Below are 19,326 nucleotides of genomic sequence, written 5' to 3' on the forward strand. Positions count from 1 at the left end.
GTTGAGCCACTGACGTGGTCTTCCTGTCTGGGTTGGCGCCCCCCCCTTGGGTTGTGCCGTGGCGGAGATCTTTGTGGGCTATACTCGGCCTTGTCTTCGGACGGTAAGTTGGTGGTTGTAGATATCCCTCTAGTGGTGTGGGGGCTGTGCTTTGGCAAAGTGGGTGGGGTTATATCCTGCCTGTTTGGCCCTGTCCGGGGGTATCATCGGATGGGGCCACAGTGTCTTCTGATCCCTCCTGTCTCAGCCTCCGGTATTTATGCTGCAGTAGTTTATGTGTCGGGGGGCTAGGGTCAGTCTGTTACATCTGGAGTATTCTCTTGTCTTATCCGGTGTCCTGTGTGAATGTAAATATGCTCTCTCTAATTCTCTCTTTCTCTCTTTCTTTCTTTCTCTCGGAGGACCTGAGCCCTAGGACCATGCCTCAGGACTACCTGGCATGATGACTCCTTGCTGTCCCCAGTCCACCTGGCCATGCTGCTGCTCCAGTTTCAACTGTTCTGCCTGCGGCTACGGAACCCTGACCTGTTCACCGGACGTGCTTGTTGCACCCTCGACAATTACTATGACTATTATTATTTGACCATGCTGGTCATTTACGAACATTTTAACATCTTGACCATGTTCTGTTATAATATCCACCCGGCACAGCCAGAAGAGGACTGGCCACCCCTCATAGCCTGGTTCCTCTCTAGGTTTCTTCCTAGGTTTTTGGCCTTTCTCAGGAGTTTTTCCTAGGGAGTTTTTCCCAGCCACCGTGCTTCTTTCACATGCATTGCTTGCTGTTTGGGGTTTTAGGCTGGGTTTCTGTACAGCACTTTGAGATATCAGCTGATGTACGAAGGGCTATATAAATAAATTTGATTTGATTTGATTTGAAGAGTGGGGCATAGCCAGCTGAATAAGTTATGAAATGTGATAGGAAATCATTCAACAGGAAGATGTGATTACTGCCAGGAAACAGAGACAGTGGAGAATGTACTGATACAGTGTGGGCAGTATGATCGGGAAAGAGAGAGACTGATCCAGTATGAGGTAGAAAGGGGTACAGGAATTGAGTTTGCTAAGCATACTGAGTTGAACATCGTTAGATACAGTCGCAAATATGTATCTTTTGTTTTTCTACATATAATTAATAATCTGACCTTCAAATAAGTGGAAGTGAACAAGTGTACACTTTGGGAGGAAGGCGAGATGCTTAAGTAATATGCGTAGATTCCTACGCATGATAAAGTATTACGCTACTTTGCCAAAGAAAAAAAAATCCCAACAAGTTTTATCGTCATGTTTTTTGTCCAGCCGTTTAAACTGAACACAGCAATGTGGAGGATCAAAGATGATGAAAACTAGTCCTAGACATTTTATACAACACAGCAGACCTACAATGTTTAAAGGAAACCAGACTTACCGGATTCATCGTGGAAGCTATTGTTTCTTACTAAAGAAAATAAATGTGTAGGCTACAGCGCGGTTACTATGTTGTCACAGTGTTCAGATAAGGATTGGGGGGTTTCCGGCCGGAAGAGAATTCCAGTCTCGATGTTGTAACTGATGCACCCATAGACCAGAGCAATCAAACATCTATTTAAATATCCAAGCTCAATTACTTTATGACAACATAACGTCTCACATCTCATGTAGGCTAAACTTACTTCAGAAAGTTCTTGGATAATATTTTACCCCATCTATAAAAGTCGAGTAAAGTCAAGAAACGATCAACAACACCCCTTTCACAAAGAATCCTGTTTTCTGCTATCGTCTACTTTTACCTGGCAGCAATTTGGAACCGAGTGTCATTTGAGTCCTGATGTTCTCAAGGCTGTTCACTTGCAGTTCTGGGGGCAGGGGGGGGGGGGCAGTACCCCTGTGACAACAATTTTGGACCCCTTGTAGCCCCCCTAAATGTGGAGTATGAAGTAATTTTTACATAACTAATTTTTGCTATCATTCTTTTTTTACATCCATTATTAGACCGTGGCAACGATGATGATTATGAACGTGGTCTTTTGCCTGCTAATGTGAAGAAAGTGAAGAAAACGATATGACAACAATAACGTCTAATGTAACTGGCCCCTCTAACAGTACAACTGGCAATTGAATAACTAGGTTTTGCAAATATGGGTCCATAAACAGATGGGTTGTTCCACGAAATGAATGTAGGGTTAGTTGAATGAAATGAATGTAGGGTTAGTTGAATGAAATGAATGTAGGGTTAGTTGAATGAAATGAATGTAGGGTTAGTTGAATGAAATGAATGTAGGGTTAGTTGAATGAAATGAATGCCTCTTGTGTCCCTTTCATATTTTTCCTGTAGAAATTGTGCCCCAATATTCAATTTTAAATCTGTTATATTTAATAAAGTTCCCTTTAATACAGAACACATGGAGAATTAGATTAATCAGATGTTTAATATGAATAAAGACTTGGTAAAGTGGCACAATGCAACATTTAGGTCCTTCTGTCAATCCTGTGTAACTTCTAGAAAGATGTTTAGCCACCTAATACAGAGTTTGGTTTTTCAATTGAATGGTGCTTTTTAGGAGTTTCATAGGAGTGGTGTTTTGTGTTTGTTACATGCACAGCACCTTACTAACTTTCCTCAGGTTTGCTGTCGTCGATGCCGTCCTATTACAGTACAGTACAGTCATGGCATTAGTAGCTGTCATTGGATGGTGTTATTGTCAGGTATTTGGTTTTACAATAATGGAAGTGTGAATTTAGGGTATGTCCCAAATGGCAACCTATTCTCTCTGGGTCCTGGTCAAAAGTAGAGCACTACATGCTGAAGAGGGTATATTTGGGATGGAATCTCAGTGTTAAATGTTGTGTTTTCTTGGTGCTAGACATCAGTGTTCTCCCCAAATAAAAGAGGTGCTGCGCCACCTTGTGGACTGGCTACGCTACTCTTTTTTTTCTTTTTTTAAGCATAAACCAGGTTTCCATTCAACCGTTTTATCTGTTATTACAATTCACAATATGGTAGACAAGGTGGGATCTTTTTGTCTGTAAAATGTATTATGCAGGAAATGTCGGTGTAAACGCTTTTATGAGCAAATATGGATATAATAGCCGTCATATTAAAGTAAACTTAGTGAGAAGACCACTTCTGTCATCGCGTGACTGAGACTCGTTAGGAAATCAGGCTACAGATGAAATAAATTACGATGAACTTCACAGGGTGGGGAAAGTGCACGGTGATCAGCTTGATGCTCCTTTCAATAAATATCGAGGGTCTTATTGTGTTGACGTGATATTCGATGCTTGGCTGCCGTTTGACATAATCTCATGTAGACTATACCAGCACTGTATCTGAGAGCTGCTGGCTAGAGCACACGGACCAATACCAGAGTGAGCACACATGCGATGGGAACCCATGTAACTTGTATTATTTATTTGGTAGATGGGAATTCAACCATAAAAGGTATTTTTAGGTGCGCTACATTTTGTTGCTCTAGATTGCAGGAAATGGCAGTTAACGGTGTTCAAAAACACTGAGCAGCACCACCTTGTTAAAAAATCCTGGGGAGAACCCTGTATCACGTTTACATAATGTTTACTAAATGTTAATAACTTCTGTTGTTCCTGTCTTTTTTTCTTTTCTTTTTTAATAGAAAGACGCTGATGGGGAAGTTTCTCATAGGTACAGATCTGGGATCAGCCTCCCCGCCACAATCATAACCTTAACAGTTAGTGGGGGGGAAATGACCCGGGATCAGCGTTTAGGAGCAACTTCTCCCTACACCTAGGAAGGCAATGATGAGCACTGACTGATCATGATTACTACCATCATTGCAGTTTTACAATGTGAAGCCTTGTGGCAAGTCTCCATTACAATATTTATAACCCTTTTGTTTCAGAGTTACTGTGAAGTCAGCCCAAAGGCCAGCAGATGGCGATATTGAGTAGTTTTATCTTGCCGTCCAAAGGAAATGTATGCAGCCGTGTCCCCGTGGACCGGTTCGTACATAAAACATTCTCCATTCAGGCTGCAAACGTGTCAATTTCCTCCTTAACTGGATTTAATGGCGAGAAGGAGGGAAAACATTTGGAAAATATGCATACTTTATTTATGAAACAACATTTTCCTCCACCATCAGACAGTAGTAAATGCTAGTCCTGCATGTTATGTATTGCGTTTAGCCAATCAGGTTGCAGCAGTCTGTTCTTTTTTATTGTATTGGCTGATTGCATCCAACTGAGGTGCATACACCACAACCTACTGTACTCCCTTGACACAAAAAGAGAGACTTAAGATGGTGGGTGGGGGGGATTGTACTAGCAACTAACCCTACACCCATTAAAACCTCACCACTATACCAACTAACCCTACACCCATTTCAACCTCACCGCTATACCAGCTAACCCTACACCCATTAAAACCTCACCGCTATACCAACTAACCCTACACCCATTAAAACCTCACCACCATACCAACACCCATTAAAACCTCACCACTATACCAACTAACCCTAAACCCAATTAAACCTCACCACTATACCAACTAACCCTACACCCATTAAAACCTCACCACTATACCAACTAACCCTACACCCATTAAAACCTCACCACTATACCAGCTAACCCTACACCCATTAAAACCTCACCACTATACCAACTAACCCTACACACATTAAAACCTCAACACTATACCAACTAACCCTACACCCATTAAAACCTCAGCACTATACCAACTAACCCTACACCCATTAAAACCTCACCACTATACCAACTAACCCTACACCCATTAAAACCTCACCACTATACCAACTAACCCTACACCATTAAAACCTCACCACTATACCAACTAACCCTACACCCATTAAAACCTCACCACTATACCAACTAACCCTAAACCCAATTAAACCTCACCACTATACCAACTAACCCTACACCCATTAAAACCTCACCACTATACCAGCTAACCCTACACCCATTAAAACCTCACCACTATACCAACTAATTGTGATTATTTTATATTATTATTTAATGTGGCCGACAGCAACAACTGGGGAAGAAGGGAGATTCCACCTAACTAATTTGAATGTATGGAATCACAAGTTTGTGATATTAGTTAAACTTCCCCTTTTATATGGAGGAAATCTACAACGGTCCATGGGGATATGAGTGTATAGCGGGGATAAGCATTTCACTGTAAAGTATACACCTGTTGTATTGTTTTCTCTCTCAAACACATTGGTTGACAGGAAAGTGTTTTGGTACTTTGTTTACACACGAATAGCGTAGATGTATAGGGCGCGTTCGTAAATCCGCTCTGGCTATCTACTCCGATTTCAGAGCACTCTCGTCTTGAGTGCCAGAGCGCAGAAGAACTGATGAATTTACTAAAGATCAACACCCGTTGAATATGACCGGTGTCAATAAACGTCGGCAAACAAGGGTAATTCAATTGTTGCCAGCAGTACAGTTACAATCACCAACCATCTGGTTAACATGAAAACTGCCTAACCAGCTCTGCTAGGGGGAGTAAAATGGTCAGAGTGATGGTTTCTCTCATTTGTGTCTGGAAGTAGCTAGCCAGTTAGCTTGGGTGCTTAATTGCTGTTGTGAGGTCAAAATGCTCGGATCAACCCTACTATATATATATATATATATATATATATATATATAAAAACATGTACACCGCAAAAGGATTTGAATTTATGAATGCCCAGAGCGCACTCTGGCACTCCAGACTGAAGTCACATGCAGGAATCAATGTTAATAATGAATCATGTAAATCATGCTTATATGACTTGTTTGTGTAGCGGAATATAAGGACTGAGAGGGAACGCCCTTGTCAGAGTTTTCATCAAGCTTGAATTGAGTTTGTTAACCTCTCCGGTCCTGTTAATAAAGATTGATTCATTTACACTGAGTTTGACTCCTTACTGGTGAATTTCCACAACAATCTTTTAGGAGCAAACAAATTATACAAGAGGTCTATGCTCCTTGTAAAAAAAAAAATATTATTATAGATTTTAAAAACATAATTAACGTGATAAGTAGATGTTGTTTTGCAGATAATGGATTTAATTTATTGATCTATTGAATACATGAATACTGTTGGATTCTAGCTTGAAATCTACCTATTCATGTTACCAGGCTAGAACGTATTGATTACTTTGCATGTATAAGGAATGTATATGTTGGGGTCAATGGAGGGTGGATAAGAACTAAGTTTATGGAAAGTTACTGAGTGAGACAAGGGGGAGTGCAGAAAGTTTACACTGTCAAAACATGTTATTGTTAAATATCACAGCTCCTAAGGAGGGAGGCAAAGGGCAACAGTCTGGTCTCAGTCACTGATAAGGTAGGACAGCCATGGTTTAGGGAATCTGTCCCGAGGTCAGGCCAGATGAAGTGAGAAGAAAAAGTCCTATTTCACACACATATACTTCCACACCCACGAAGGTTTGAGCATCAGGCAGGGCCATGACTACACCAGTGAGGAACCAATTAAGTTCCTGCCTAGCAACAGAGATTTATTGGCTGTCTAGATGTGCAAGGAGTTGACACCCGGTCTAGTAGGAAGGTATAAAGATATGTGCTTCTACAGTCGTGGCCAAAGTTTTGAGAATGACACAAATATTAATTTTCACAAAGTCTGCTGCCTCAGTGTCTTTAGATATTTTTGTCAGATGTTACTATGGAATACTGAAGTATAATTACAAGCATTTCATAAGTGTCAAAAGCTTTTATTGACAATTACATGAAGTTGATGCAAAGTCAATATTTGCAGTGTTGACCATTCTTTTTCAAGACCTCTGCAATCCGCCCTGGCATGCTGTCAATTAACTTCTGCACCACATGCTGACTGATGGCAGCCCATTCTTGCATAATCGATGCTTGGAGTTTGTCAGAATTTGTGGGTTTTTGTTTGTCCACCCGCCTCTTGAGGATTGACCACAAGTTCTCAATGGGATTAAGGTCTGGGGAGTTTCCTGGCCATGGACCCAAAATATCGATGTTTTGTTCCCCGAGCCACTTAGTTATCACTTTTGCCTTATGGCAAGGTGCTCCATCATGCTGGAAAAGGCATTGTTCGTCACCAAAATGTTCCTGGATGGTTGGGAGAAGTTGCTCTCAGAGTATGTGTTGGTACCATTCTTTATTCATGGCTGTGTTCTTAGGCAAAATTGTGAGTGAGCCCACTCCCTTGGCTGAGAAGCAACCCCACACATGAATGGTCTCTGGATGCTTTACTGTTGGCATGACACATGACTGATGGTAGCGCTCACCTTGTCTTCTCCGGACAATCTTTTTTTCTGGATGCCCCAAAGGGGATTCATCAGAGAAAATGACTTTCCCCCAGTCCTCAGCAGTCCAATCCCTATACCTTTTGCAGAATATCAGTCTGTCCCTGATGTTTTTCCTGGAGAGAAGTGGCTTCTTTGCTGCCCTTCTTGACACCAGGCCATCCTCCAAAAGTCTTCGCCTCACTGTGCGTGCAGATGCACTCACACCTGCCTGCTGCCATTCCTGAGCAAGCTCTGTACTCGTGGTGCCCCGATCCCGTAGCTGAATCAACTTTAGGAGACGGTCCTGGCGCTTGCTGGACTTTCTTGAAGCCTTCTTCACAACAATTGAACCACTCTCCTTGAAGTTCTTGATGATCCGATAAATGGTTGATTTAGGTGCAATCTTACTGGCAGCAATATCCTTGCCTGTGAAGCCCTTTTTGTGCAAAGCAATGATGATGGCACGTGTTTCCTTGCAGGTAACCATGATTGACAGAGGAAGAACAATGATTCCAAGCACCACCCTCCTTTTGAAGCTTCCAGTCTGTTATTTGAACTCTATCAGCATGACAGAGTGATATCCAGCCTTGTCCTCGTCAACACTCACACCTGTGTTAACGAGAGAATCACTGACATGATGTCAGCTGGTCCTTTTGTGGCAGGGCTGAAATGCAGTGGAAATATTTTTGGGGGATTGAGTTCATTTGCATGGCAAAGAGGGACTTTGCAATTATTTGAAATTCATCTGATCACTCTACATAACATTCTGCAGTATATGCAAATTGCCATCATACAAACTGAGGCAGCAGACTTTGTGAAAATTAATATTTGTGTCATTCTCAAAACTTTTGGCCACAACTGTATAATCATGTCTTTGTCTTTGCAGCTGTATGATCCAGTGGGTGAATAAAGTTGGTTTGAGATTTTTCCAGTTGTCTGTGAGTTTTTACTCTGTTTGTTCAGAACTTAGCAATACACACCTAGTATTGTTGAAACATAATTCTACATTATACAATTATTCAATGGATAATAGGAGTTAAATAAGATACAGCTCTGAACACTGTGGTGGCTAATTTCCGCATTACCAAATGAGGATTTACAAACACACCAGTCCGAGTTAAACTGCATCTTTAATACTAAGATACTTTTGCAAAAGTTCTTGACCCCACTAATGCATTCTCTCGAATGAACCAGGAAGGTGATTACAGAATTGCGACAGGGATCTTTTATAGCAACGATACCCCCTTCAACGTACATTGACAAACCACAGATACTTAGTAACAGTTCACAAAGGTTACGTTTTGTATGACAGATATCAATAAAACACATCAGACAGTAACTGCTATGTCAACAGGATTAATGGTATAGCCCAGTATCTGGTCTCCTTAGAACCGTCCCTCCCTGGTACGGTATTGAACAGAACTATTTCATCCAATGGCATATATCAATTGTCAACTCTAGATACTCCCATCTCAAGCAAACCCCCTCTTGACCCTACTCCTGGACAGGCTCACTGGAGGGAGTGAGCCTCTAGGCCATATATTATCACAGGATAAGTGTGAGATCTAAGAGAGGACATACAAGGGTCCAGATACTGCCATTAACCTCCCCACAATAAACAAAAGGAGGGAGTGACTTGCTCACAGACATTGTGGAGACAAGTCATTGGTTCCCCAGTAATCACGCCATCCCTTCACATGGTTTAAAAAATAGGTAAAGACACATTCCCATGACGACAAGTCTGACCTCTCCCCTTGCTGGGCCCCAAGTGTCTGAGCCCCAGCTAAGGTAGACGTGCAACTGAAAAGACACCAGAGTCCAATGGACAATTTCTAATGACAAGTACCTCAAATAAGCATATTATACTAATAAAACATCTTAATTATCTATGTTACCCAACTAATTCTGATTCGTCCACGACAACACCCCCACCCCACCACACACACACAGCACTCCTACTCCAAGACGCTTGATACATATGGATCCAGAGCTGCATATTATGCGACACAGGTTACCATGGTAATCAGGCTTAGTAAACTGTTAGAGAATGGGAGTTAGATGACTCTTCACAAGATGTTTTCTATTGAAACTTTATTTAGGGATCTGGAACCAGTGCCAGAGAGGAAAGGGCTTTCTGGTGTTTTTTCAGTGACTCTGAATGAGCAAAGCTCTTTCCACATAGACAAGAGTAAGGTTTCTCTCCAGTGTGTGTGAGCTGGTGTTTAGTCAGGTTGAAATGTCGAGCAAAACTCTTCCCACACTGATCACAGCTATAAGGCTTCTCTACTGTGTGTATGCGTTGGTGTTTAGTTAGGGCTCCTGACGCCCTGAATCTCTTCCCACACTGATCACAACTATAAGGCTTCTCTCCTGTGTGTATGTGTTGGTGTTTAGTTAGGGTCCCTGATTGATTGAAGCTCTTCCCACAATGATCACAGCTATAATATTTCTCTCCTGTGTGTATGCGTTGGTGTCTAGTCAGGGCTCCTGAGTGATTGAAGCTCTTTCCACAATGATCACAGCTATAAGGCTTCTCTCCTGTGTGTATGCGTTGGTGTGTAGTCAGGGCTCCTGATACAGCAAATCTCTTCCCACACTGATCACAGCTATAAGGCTTCTCTCCTGTGTGTGTGCGTTGGTGTGTAGTCAGGTCTCCTGATCGACTGAAGCTCTTCCCACACTGATCACAGCTATAAGGCTTCTCTCCTGTGTGTATGCGTTGGTGTATAGTCAGGTCTCCTGATACAGCAAATCTCTTCCCACACTGATCACAGCTATAAGGCTTCTCTCCTGTGTGTATGCGTTGGTGTGTAGTCAGGTCTCCTGATCGACTGAAGCTCTTCCCACACTGATCACAGCTATAAGGCTTCTCTCCTGTGTGTATGCGTTGGTGTATAGTTCGGTCTCCTGATCGACTGAAGCTCTTCCCACACTGATCACAGCTATAAGGCTTCTCTCCTGTGTGTATGCGTTGGTGTTTAGTCAGGTGTTCTGACATCCTGAAGCTCTTCCCACACTGATCACAGCTATAAGGCTTCTCTCCTGTGTGTATGCGTTGGTGTGTAGTCAGGTGTTCTGACGTCCTGAAGCTCTTCCCACACTGATCACAGCAATAAGGCTTCTCTCCTGTGTGTATGTGTTGGTGTTTAGTTAGGGTCCCTGATTGATTGAAGCTCTTCCCACAATGATCACAGCTATAAGGCTTCTCTCCTGTGTGTATGCGCTGGTGTCTAGTCAGGGCTCCTGAGTGATTGAAGCTCTTCCCACACTGATCACAGCTATAAGGCTTCTCTCCTGTGTGTATGCGCTGGTGTGTAGTCAGGTCTCCTGATACAGCAAATCTCTTCCCACACTGATCACAGCTATAAGGCTTCTCTCCTGTGTGTATTCGTTGGTGTGTAATCAGGTGTTGTGATTGTTTGAAGCTCTTCCCACACTGATCACAGCTATTGAGACGTTCTGATCTGGAGAGACTCTTCTGGAGAGACGTCTTGTCAGCATCACGTTGTTGTTTAGGCTCCCCAGATGATAAGCTCCTCCCACTGAGAGAGCAACGGTTTGGGCTGTCCCCTGTGAAACAAAGATATTGAATAGCAATTTTGCATTATTAATAGAAAAAAAATCCATAGTTATCTTTGGTTAGTGGAGATGGAGGAGACTGAAATGAAAACACGTGCTTAAAGTACTTTGCTTCCTCTTTCAAAATATTGTTTGGTGAATCATAGGTGACTAGATCATCTGTCACAAGTCATTTGGTGCATTTTTCCTACTGCCATAACTAGTTTGTTGCCTTGACCAAAGTCCTTTCTGAAGATTATTATGAATGTGAATAGTGATTAATTTACGTCTGTCCCTCATTTTAAGGTCATCCCTGTTAGATAAACTCAACTCTCGTTTTAATATGGTGAAACTATTCCTCAAAAAATAAAAACCCAAAAGAAACATTGAACATCTAATAGTCAAATCAGAGTAAAAGCAGGTGAGCTGGTTCAACTCTTTTTGTCAATTTACTGCTGTTTTGTGGTGGAAAACTATGCAAGTAAACCCTTTTACCCACACATAGACATGCTAGAAATGTTTTTGTGGTTGTGAAGATTGCATTCAATTGCCGCTCCCTGTTGCACAAAACAAGCTTCCATTCCCAGTCACAAGCGGTTTTATGGCTGATTTAAAGGACTATTTTACACATGTAATCCAGTGGTTTTGTTGTTTTCAGTAGTCCCCTGTTACATTCAACCATGTCAGTTTATTTGGCACATAGGCACTTAGTATAGTAATATTTGTATTCAAAATCTCTTGAGATGGGAAAACATGTTTTTTATTAAGTTGAACATGTGCTCTTCATGACAGAATGTTAACATTAGGTGAAATATATATTTTGGACCAAGTTACACTTTTAAAAATGGGCGGAACTACCCAGATATCTTCATCAATATATCATGAATCAATTCATGACTAAAGTGCATAAAGATGGCAGAATTCTGATATGATGTTATTGTTTTAGACCTACCCACGGTTTTGAAACTACGGTGCTCGACATTGTTCAATGTTGCAATAAATCAACACAATCTACCTTTACGAGTTTTCAAATTGCCAGCGTCTTGAAACTAAAAGTGAGATCATGTTTACTGTGCTAATGACCATACCAAAAAACAACAAAAGAGAGCAATGTGAAAAACAGTGAACGTAGCAAAACCAGGAAGTTGTTGTAAGTACATGCAGGCCGCCATCTTTATGCACCTCCGCTATCGTTACAGAAGCAGACTGTAGTCTAATATACACACCATGGTTCTTACTTAATGAAATCAAATCTCCATCTTCCTTCTCTTCTCCTCTCTCAGTTCCACTCTGTCTCGGTGTTTTCCTGCAGTCGACCAGACGCAGCAGTAAAACGGTACCGGGAGACGTTTGACCCGGGGACTCTGTGAGGGTAGAGGGGAACGGGCTAATTTTGTCCTGTTGGACACAAGAAATATCAAACATAGTTTATCATTAAACCAAATATTGTATTATTTTAGTCTACACCTCTGATTGATTTGGGAGCATCCCTAGAATATCTCATTTTTCCTCAAATGTTCAATCGTTCACTACTTCCCACTAATCTAATAGCATTGGGTTGGTGGAGGCATGGGCTAGTCAGTGTTTCCACCATATTTACTATACCAGTCATTTCCTTTCAAAACAGAGAGGAAGAGGCGACTTGTGGCTTATTTGATCGAATATGCGTTTCGTAATGATTAAGTTGTTACGAGTGTACTGATAAAAGTAGGACACGTGACATGTCAGCAACTTGGAGAGAAAAAAAACACTAGTGCCAGGCCGACATTAGTTACCATAGCCACAAAGTCATGAACTTTATTATTTTACCCCACTGGTCATCTATGAACGTTTGAATATCTTGAGGAACAATCTGGCCTTAATGGCCATGTACTCTTATAATCTCCACCCGGCACACCCAGAAGAAGACTGGCCACCCCTCAGAGCCTGGTTCCTCTCTAGGTTTCTTCCTAGGTTCCTGCCTTTCTAGGGAGTTATTCCTAGCCACGTGCTTCTACATCTGCATTGCTTGCTGTTTGGGGTTTTAGGCTGAGTTTCTGTACAGCACTTTGTGACATCTGCTGATGTAAAACGGGCTATAAATACATAAACACGATTGATTGATCGATTGAAAAACCACGGCTATTTAAACAATGTATCGTCTTAAAATCTAATATTAAACCTAACCTTAACCACACTGCTAACCTTATGCCTGACCCTAACCTTAAACTCACAAAAGCAAATTTTTGTTTCCATGAATTTCTACGATATAAATGTTTTACTTTGTGGCTGTGATAACGACTGCCTTCCATTCTTTAAGACACTTCTTTTCATTGCCATTACATATTAGAAGACAATCGCTGGCAATTCATTATTGGGTTAATTTACAGGAACATGATGTGTCTCACCCCACAAAAGAGGTGCTACAGAGAAGTTAGGAGCCTGAACGTGGACAGAATAAAAGCTTTGGATGGTTGGGTGATAACCAGGAGAGACAGATGGGACTTCAGCCCCACGGTACCTATCCCTGTGAGTCGACCATGGCTACTCCCACCTCCAGTAGTTCATTTACAAGTGTTGAAGAGAGTACAGAAAGACAGGGAGGGGGTTGATCCATGTGAGTCCACCATGGCTACTCCCACCTCCAGTAGTTCATTTACAAGTGGTGGAGAGAGTACAGAAAGACAGGGAGGGGGTTGATCCATGTGAGTCCACCATGGCTACTCCCACCTCCAGTAGTTCATTTACAAGTGGTGGAGAGAGTACAGAAAGACAGGGAGGGGGTTGATCCATGCAAGTTCTTTAAAAGGTGTCTGGAAACTGTAACTCAGTATTTTTTACCCATATATACAGATGGATCAAAAGACCCAAGGACAGGTCAGCCTGGATCAGCCTTTGTTGAACAGGAAAGTGGAGTGGCTGTCAGGAGACGTATTACAGACCACCTGGCTGTGTACATGGCAGAGCTGATGGTCGTACTGTTGGCCCTGCAGTGGGTGGAGGAAGTCAAGCCAGACAGTGTAGTTATATGTTCTGACTCAAGTGCTGTGTTGATGAGTCTGCAATCATTTAGCTCACATAGCAGACAAGGCCTGCTATATGCCTGGGTGAGACAGATGGGTGTCCATATAAGGTTTGCTTTGGTCCCGGGCCATGTGAGGGTAGAAGGGAATGAGGAAGTAGATGCGCTAGCTAAACAGGCCATTAGGAGACAGGAAGTGGAGGTGACAATGAGCAAAGCAGAGGCTCAGGGAACGATATGGACAGTGGTGTGGAGATGGCAGGAGCAGTGGAACAGTGACACTAAGGGCAGGCATCTACTCATTGTTGACATTTTAGTCATTTAGCAGAAACTCTTATCTAGAGCGACTTACACAAACAATAAGAGTTAAGTTGCTCAGAGGCAGACAGATTTGTCACCTAGTCGGCTCAGGTTACTGGCCCAATGCTCTAAACCGCTAGGCTACGTGCTGCCCCTATTCCAGGTACAGAGTAAAGTAGGGGAGGATGGTAGGAATGGACAGAAGAGAGGAGGCTATCCTTACAAGGATAAGAGTGGGGCATAGCCAGCTGAATAAGTTATGAAATGTGATAGGAAATCATTCAACAGGAAGATGTGATTACTGCCAGGAAACAGAGACAGTGGAGAATGTACTGATACAGTGTGGGCAGTATGATCGGGAAAGAGAGAGACTGATCCAGTATGAGGTAGAAAGGGGTACAGGAATTGAGTTTGCTAAGCATACTGAGTTGAACATCGTTAGATACAGTCGCAAATATGTATCTTTTGTTTTTCTACATATAATTAATAATCTGACCGTCAAATAAGTGGAAGTGAACAAGTGTACACTTTGGGAGGAAGGAGAGATGCTTAAGTAATATGCGTAGATTCCTACGCATGATAAAGTATTACGCTACTTTGCCAAAGAAAAAAAAATCCCAACAAGTTTTATCGTCATGTTTTTTGTCCAGCCGTTTAAACTGAACACAGCAATGTGGAGGATCAAAGATGATGAAAACTACTCCTAGACATTTTATACAACACAGCAGACCTACAATGTTTAAAGGAAACCAGACTTACCGGATTCATCGTGGAAGCTATTGTTTCTTACTGAAGAAAATAAATGTGTAGGCTACAGCGCGGTTACTATGTTGTCACAGTGTTCAGATAAGGATTGGGGGGTTTCCGGCCGCAAGAGAACTCCAATCTCGATGTTGTAACTGATGCACCCATAGACCAGAGCAATCAAACATCTATTTAAATATCCAAGCTCAATTACTTTATGACAACATAACGTCTCACATCTCATGTAGGCTAAACTTACTTCAGAAAGTTCTTGGATAATATTTTACCCCATCTATAAAAGTCGAGTAAAGTCAAGAAACGATCAACAACACCCCTTTCACAAAGAATCCTGTTTTCTGCTATCGTCTACTTTTACCTGGCAGCAATTTGGAACCGAGTTTCATTTGAGTCCTGATGTTCTCAAGGCTGTTCACTTGCGGTTCTGGGGGCAGGGGGGGCCAGTACCCCTGTGACAACAATTTTGGACCCCTTGTAGCCCCCCTAAATGTGGAGTATGAAGTAATTTTTACATAACTAATTTTTGCTATCATTCTTTTTTTACATCCATTATTAGACCGTGGCAACGATGATGATTATGAACGTGATCTTTTGCCTGCTAATGTGAAGAAAGTGAAGAAAACGATATGACAACAATAACGTCTAATGTAACTGGCCCCTCTAACAGTACAACTGGCAATTGAATAACTAGGTTTTGCAAATATGGGTCCATAAACAGATGGGTTGTTCCACGAAATGAATGTAGGGTTAGTTGAATGAAATGAATGTAGGGTTAGTTGAATGAAATGAATGTAGGGTTAGTTGAATGAAATGAATGTAGGGTTAGTTGAATGAAATGAATGTAGGGTTAGTTGAATGAAATGAATGTAGGGTTAGTTGAATGAAATGAATGTAGGGTTAGTTGAATGAAATGAATGTAGGGTTCGTTGAATGAAATGAATGTAGGGTTAGTTGAATGAAATGAATGTAGGGTTAGTTGAATGAAATGAATGTAGGGTTAGTTGAATGAAATGAATGCCTCTTGTGTCCCTTTCATATTTTTCCTGTAGAAATTGTGCCCCAATATTCAATTTTAAATCTGTTATATTTAATAAAGTTCCCTTTAATACAGAACACATGGAGAATTAGATTAATCAGATGTTTAATATGAATAAAGACTTGGTAAAGTGGCACAATGCAACATTTAGGTCCTTCTGTCAATCCTGTGTAACTTCTAGAAAGATGTTTAGCCTCCTAATACAGAGTATGGTTTTTCAATTGAATGGTGCTTTTTAGGAGTTTCATAGGAGTGGTGTTTTGTGTTTGTTACATGCACAGCACCTTACTAACTTTCCTCAGGTTTGCTGTCGTCGATGCCGTCCTATTACAGTACAGTACAGTCATGGCATTAGTAGCTGTCATTGGATGGTGTTATTGTCAGGCTTTTGGTTTTACAATAATGGAAGTGTGAATTTAGGGTATGTCCCAAATGGCAACCTATTCTCTCTGGGTCCTGGTCAAAAGTAGAGCACTACATGCTGAAGAGGGTATATTTGGGATGGAATCTCAGTGTTAAATGTTGTGTTTTCTTGGTGCTAGACATCAGTGTTCTCCCCAAATAAAAGAGGTGCTGCGCTACCTTGTGGACTGGCTACGCCACTATGTAAACACTTTTTAAAAAAACGTTATTTGTTTTCATAAACCAGGTTTCCATCCAACCTAGACAAGGTGGGATCTTTTTGTGTCTGTAAAATGAACTACGCAAGAAATGTCAGTGGAAACGCTTTTATGCACAAATATTGATATAATAGCATTCATATCGAAGTAAACTTAGTCACGCGATGACATGTTGTGTGGTCCTCTCACTAAGACTCGTTGGGAAACCATGCAGTTTATTAGGCTACAGATAAAATAACTTCACAGGGAGGCCGTGAATGACCCGGGATCAGCGTTTAGGAGCAACTTCTCCCTACACCTAGGAAGGCAATGATGAGCACTGACTGATCATGATTACTACCATCATTAGAATGCTGCAGTTTTACAATGTGAAGCCTTGTGGCAAGTCTCCACTTTGCAATATGTATAGCCCTTTTGTTTCAGTGTTACTGTGAAGTCAGCCCAAAGGCCAGCAGATGGCGATATTGAGTAGTTTAATCTTGCTGTCCACAGGAAATGTATGCAGCCGTGTCCCCGTGGACCAGTTCGTACATAAAACATTCTCCATTCAGGCTGCAAAAGCGCCAATTTCCTCCTTAACTGGATTTAATGGCGAGAAGGAGGGAAAACATTTGGAAAATATGCATACTTTATTTATGAAACAAAACTTTCCTCCACCATCGTAGAGTAGTTAATGCTAGTCCTGGATGTTATGTATTGCGTTTAGCCAATCAGGTTGCAGCAGTCTGTTCTTTTTTTATTGTATTGGCTGATTGCATGCAACTGAGGTGCATACACCACAACCTACTGTACTCCCTTGACACATTGATACAAAAAGAGAGACTTAAGATGGTGGGTGGGGGGGATTGCACTAGCAGCTAACCCTAAACCCAATTAAACCTCACCACTATACCAACTAACCCTACACCCATTAAAACCTCACCACTATACCAACTAACCCTACACCGATTAAAACTTCACCACTATACCAACTAACCCTACACCTATTAAAACCTCACCACTATACCAACTAACCCTACACCCATTAAAACCTCACCACTATACCAACTAACCCTACACCCATTAAAACCTCACCACTATACCAACTAACCCTACACCCATTAAAACCTCACCACTATACCAACTAACCCTACACCCATTAAAACCTCACCACTATACCAACTAACCCTACACCCATTAAAACCTCACCACTATACCAACTAACCCTACACCCATTAAAACCTCACCACTATACCAACTAACCCTACACCCATTAAAACCTCACCACTATACCAATTAACCCTACACCCATTAAAACCTCACCATTATACCAACTAACCCTACACACATTTAAACCTCACCACTATTCAGACTAACCCTACACCCATTAAAACCTAAACCTCACCACTATACCAACTAACCCTACACCCATTAAAACCTCACCACTATACCAACTAACCCTACACACATTTAAACCTCACCACTATTCAGACTAACCCTACACCCATTAAAACCTCACCACTATACCAGCTAACCCTACACCCATTAAAACCTCACCACTATACCAACTAACCCTACACCCATTAAAACCTCACCACTATACCAACTAACCTTACACCCATTAAAACCTCACCACTATACCAACTAACCCTACACCCATTAAAACCTAAACCTCACCACTATTCCGACTAACCCTACACCCATTAAAACCTTACCACTATACTGACTAACCCTACACCCATTAAAACCTCACCACTATACCAACTAACCCTACACCCATTAAAACCTCACCACTATTCCACTACAGCACCAGTCTGTTTGTTTCCCCTCTAGTCTGATAGTTTTCAAAATAAAATATCTGATTGACTGAACGTGATACACAGCATCCGAGACTAGCATTGGCTACTCTAGCATGGTGGTGGAAAATGGTGTTTCAGAAAGAAAGTACACAGTTTCCCTGTGGGTTTCTTCTGCCTTCTCGCCATTCAATCAAGTTAAAGGGGAAGTTAACCTAAAATCCCACATTTCACAAGTGTTTCCATACATTGAAACTAGTTAGGTGGAGTTCTCTTCCTCTCTCTCCCTACAGTGTAGAACTGGAGAGCTGCTGAAATAAGTCAGGTGACGTGTCTTTGTGCGCGGCTCCATTGTCAGTCAAAGAGCAATTAAGAAAACCGTGAATTGTAGACAAATTGCTTTTTTTATTTAAATGGTCTGGCCAAATTAGCTATTTTAATCAAAAATACTATCGGTTTTAAGTCAGGAAATGTGTACTTTCCACCTAAAACAATTGCGATTATTTAATATTTCATGTGGCCGACTGCAACAACAGGGAGAGAGAGAGGCACATTCCACCTAACTAATTTCAATGTATGGAATCACTTAGGAAGTTTGGGATTTTAGGTAAACTTCCCCTTTATATGGAGAAAATCTACAACTTGGCAGCGTGAATGGAGAATGTTTTATCTACGAACCGGTCCATGGGGATATTAGTGTATAGCGAAGATATAAGCATTTCACTGTAGTCTACACCTGTTGTATTGGCCCAAAACGTTTGATTAGATATGAGTAAAACGACTCAATATCGCCATTTGCAGGCCTTTGTGCTACTGTGAAGTATACATTGTCCACCCCTTGACTGTTTTTGTACTGTTACTATAATTTAAAGTTCCATTGAATCTGTTGAAACTTTGCATGCTGTATTTTTTTGTGTCTCAAACAAATTGGTTGACAGGAAAGTGTTTTGGTACTTTGTTTACACACGAATAGCGTAGATTTATCGGAGATGTATAGTGCGCGTTCGTAAATTCGCTCTGGCTATTTACTCTGATT

At 41.5% G+C, this 19,326-nt stretch overlaps 1 protein-coding gene across 5 annotated transcripts in view; it reads right to left on the reverse strand.

Moving 5' to 3' along the window:
- LOC115147557 (zinc finger protein 271) overlaps positions 1-14,978 on the reverse strand; it is a 41,353-nt gene extending 26,375 nt beyond the window's left edge. The window contains exons 1-3 of one of the 5 annotated variants that reach the window (XM_029689802.1): positions 14,857-14,978; positions 12,023-12,194; positions 9,642-10,808 (exon numbers count right to left, since the gene is read on the reverse strand). In XM_029689802.1, the coding sequence (XP_029545662.1) occupies positions 9,642-10,808; positions 12,023-12,194; positions 14,857-14,865 (1,348 nt within the window). In that variant the 5' untranslated portion in view covers positions 14,866-14,978. Of the gene's footprint in view, positions 1-1,408; positions 1,806-9,641; positions 10,809-12,022; positions 12,195-14,856 lie in introns of those variants that run through there. The other 4 variants (XM_029689801.1, XM_029689800.1, XM_029689799.1 and 1 more) reach the window with 4 other exon arrangements.
- Positions 14,979-19,326: the final 4,348 nt, after the last annotated feature.

Source organism: Salmo trutta, chromosome 14 (genome assembly GCF_901001165.1).
Source record: "Salmo trutta chromosome 14, fSalTru1.1, whole genome shotgun sequence".
Classification (NCBI taxonomy): Eukaryota; Metazoa; Chordata; class Actinopteri; order Salmoniformes; family Salmonidae; genus Salmo; species Salmo trutta.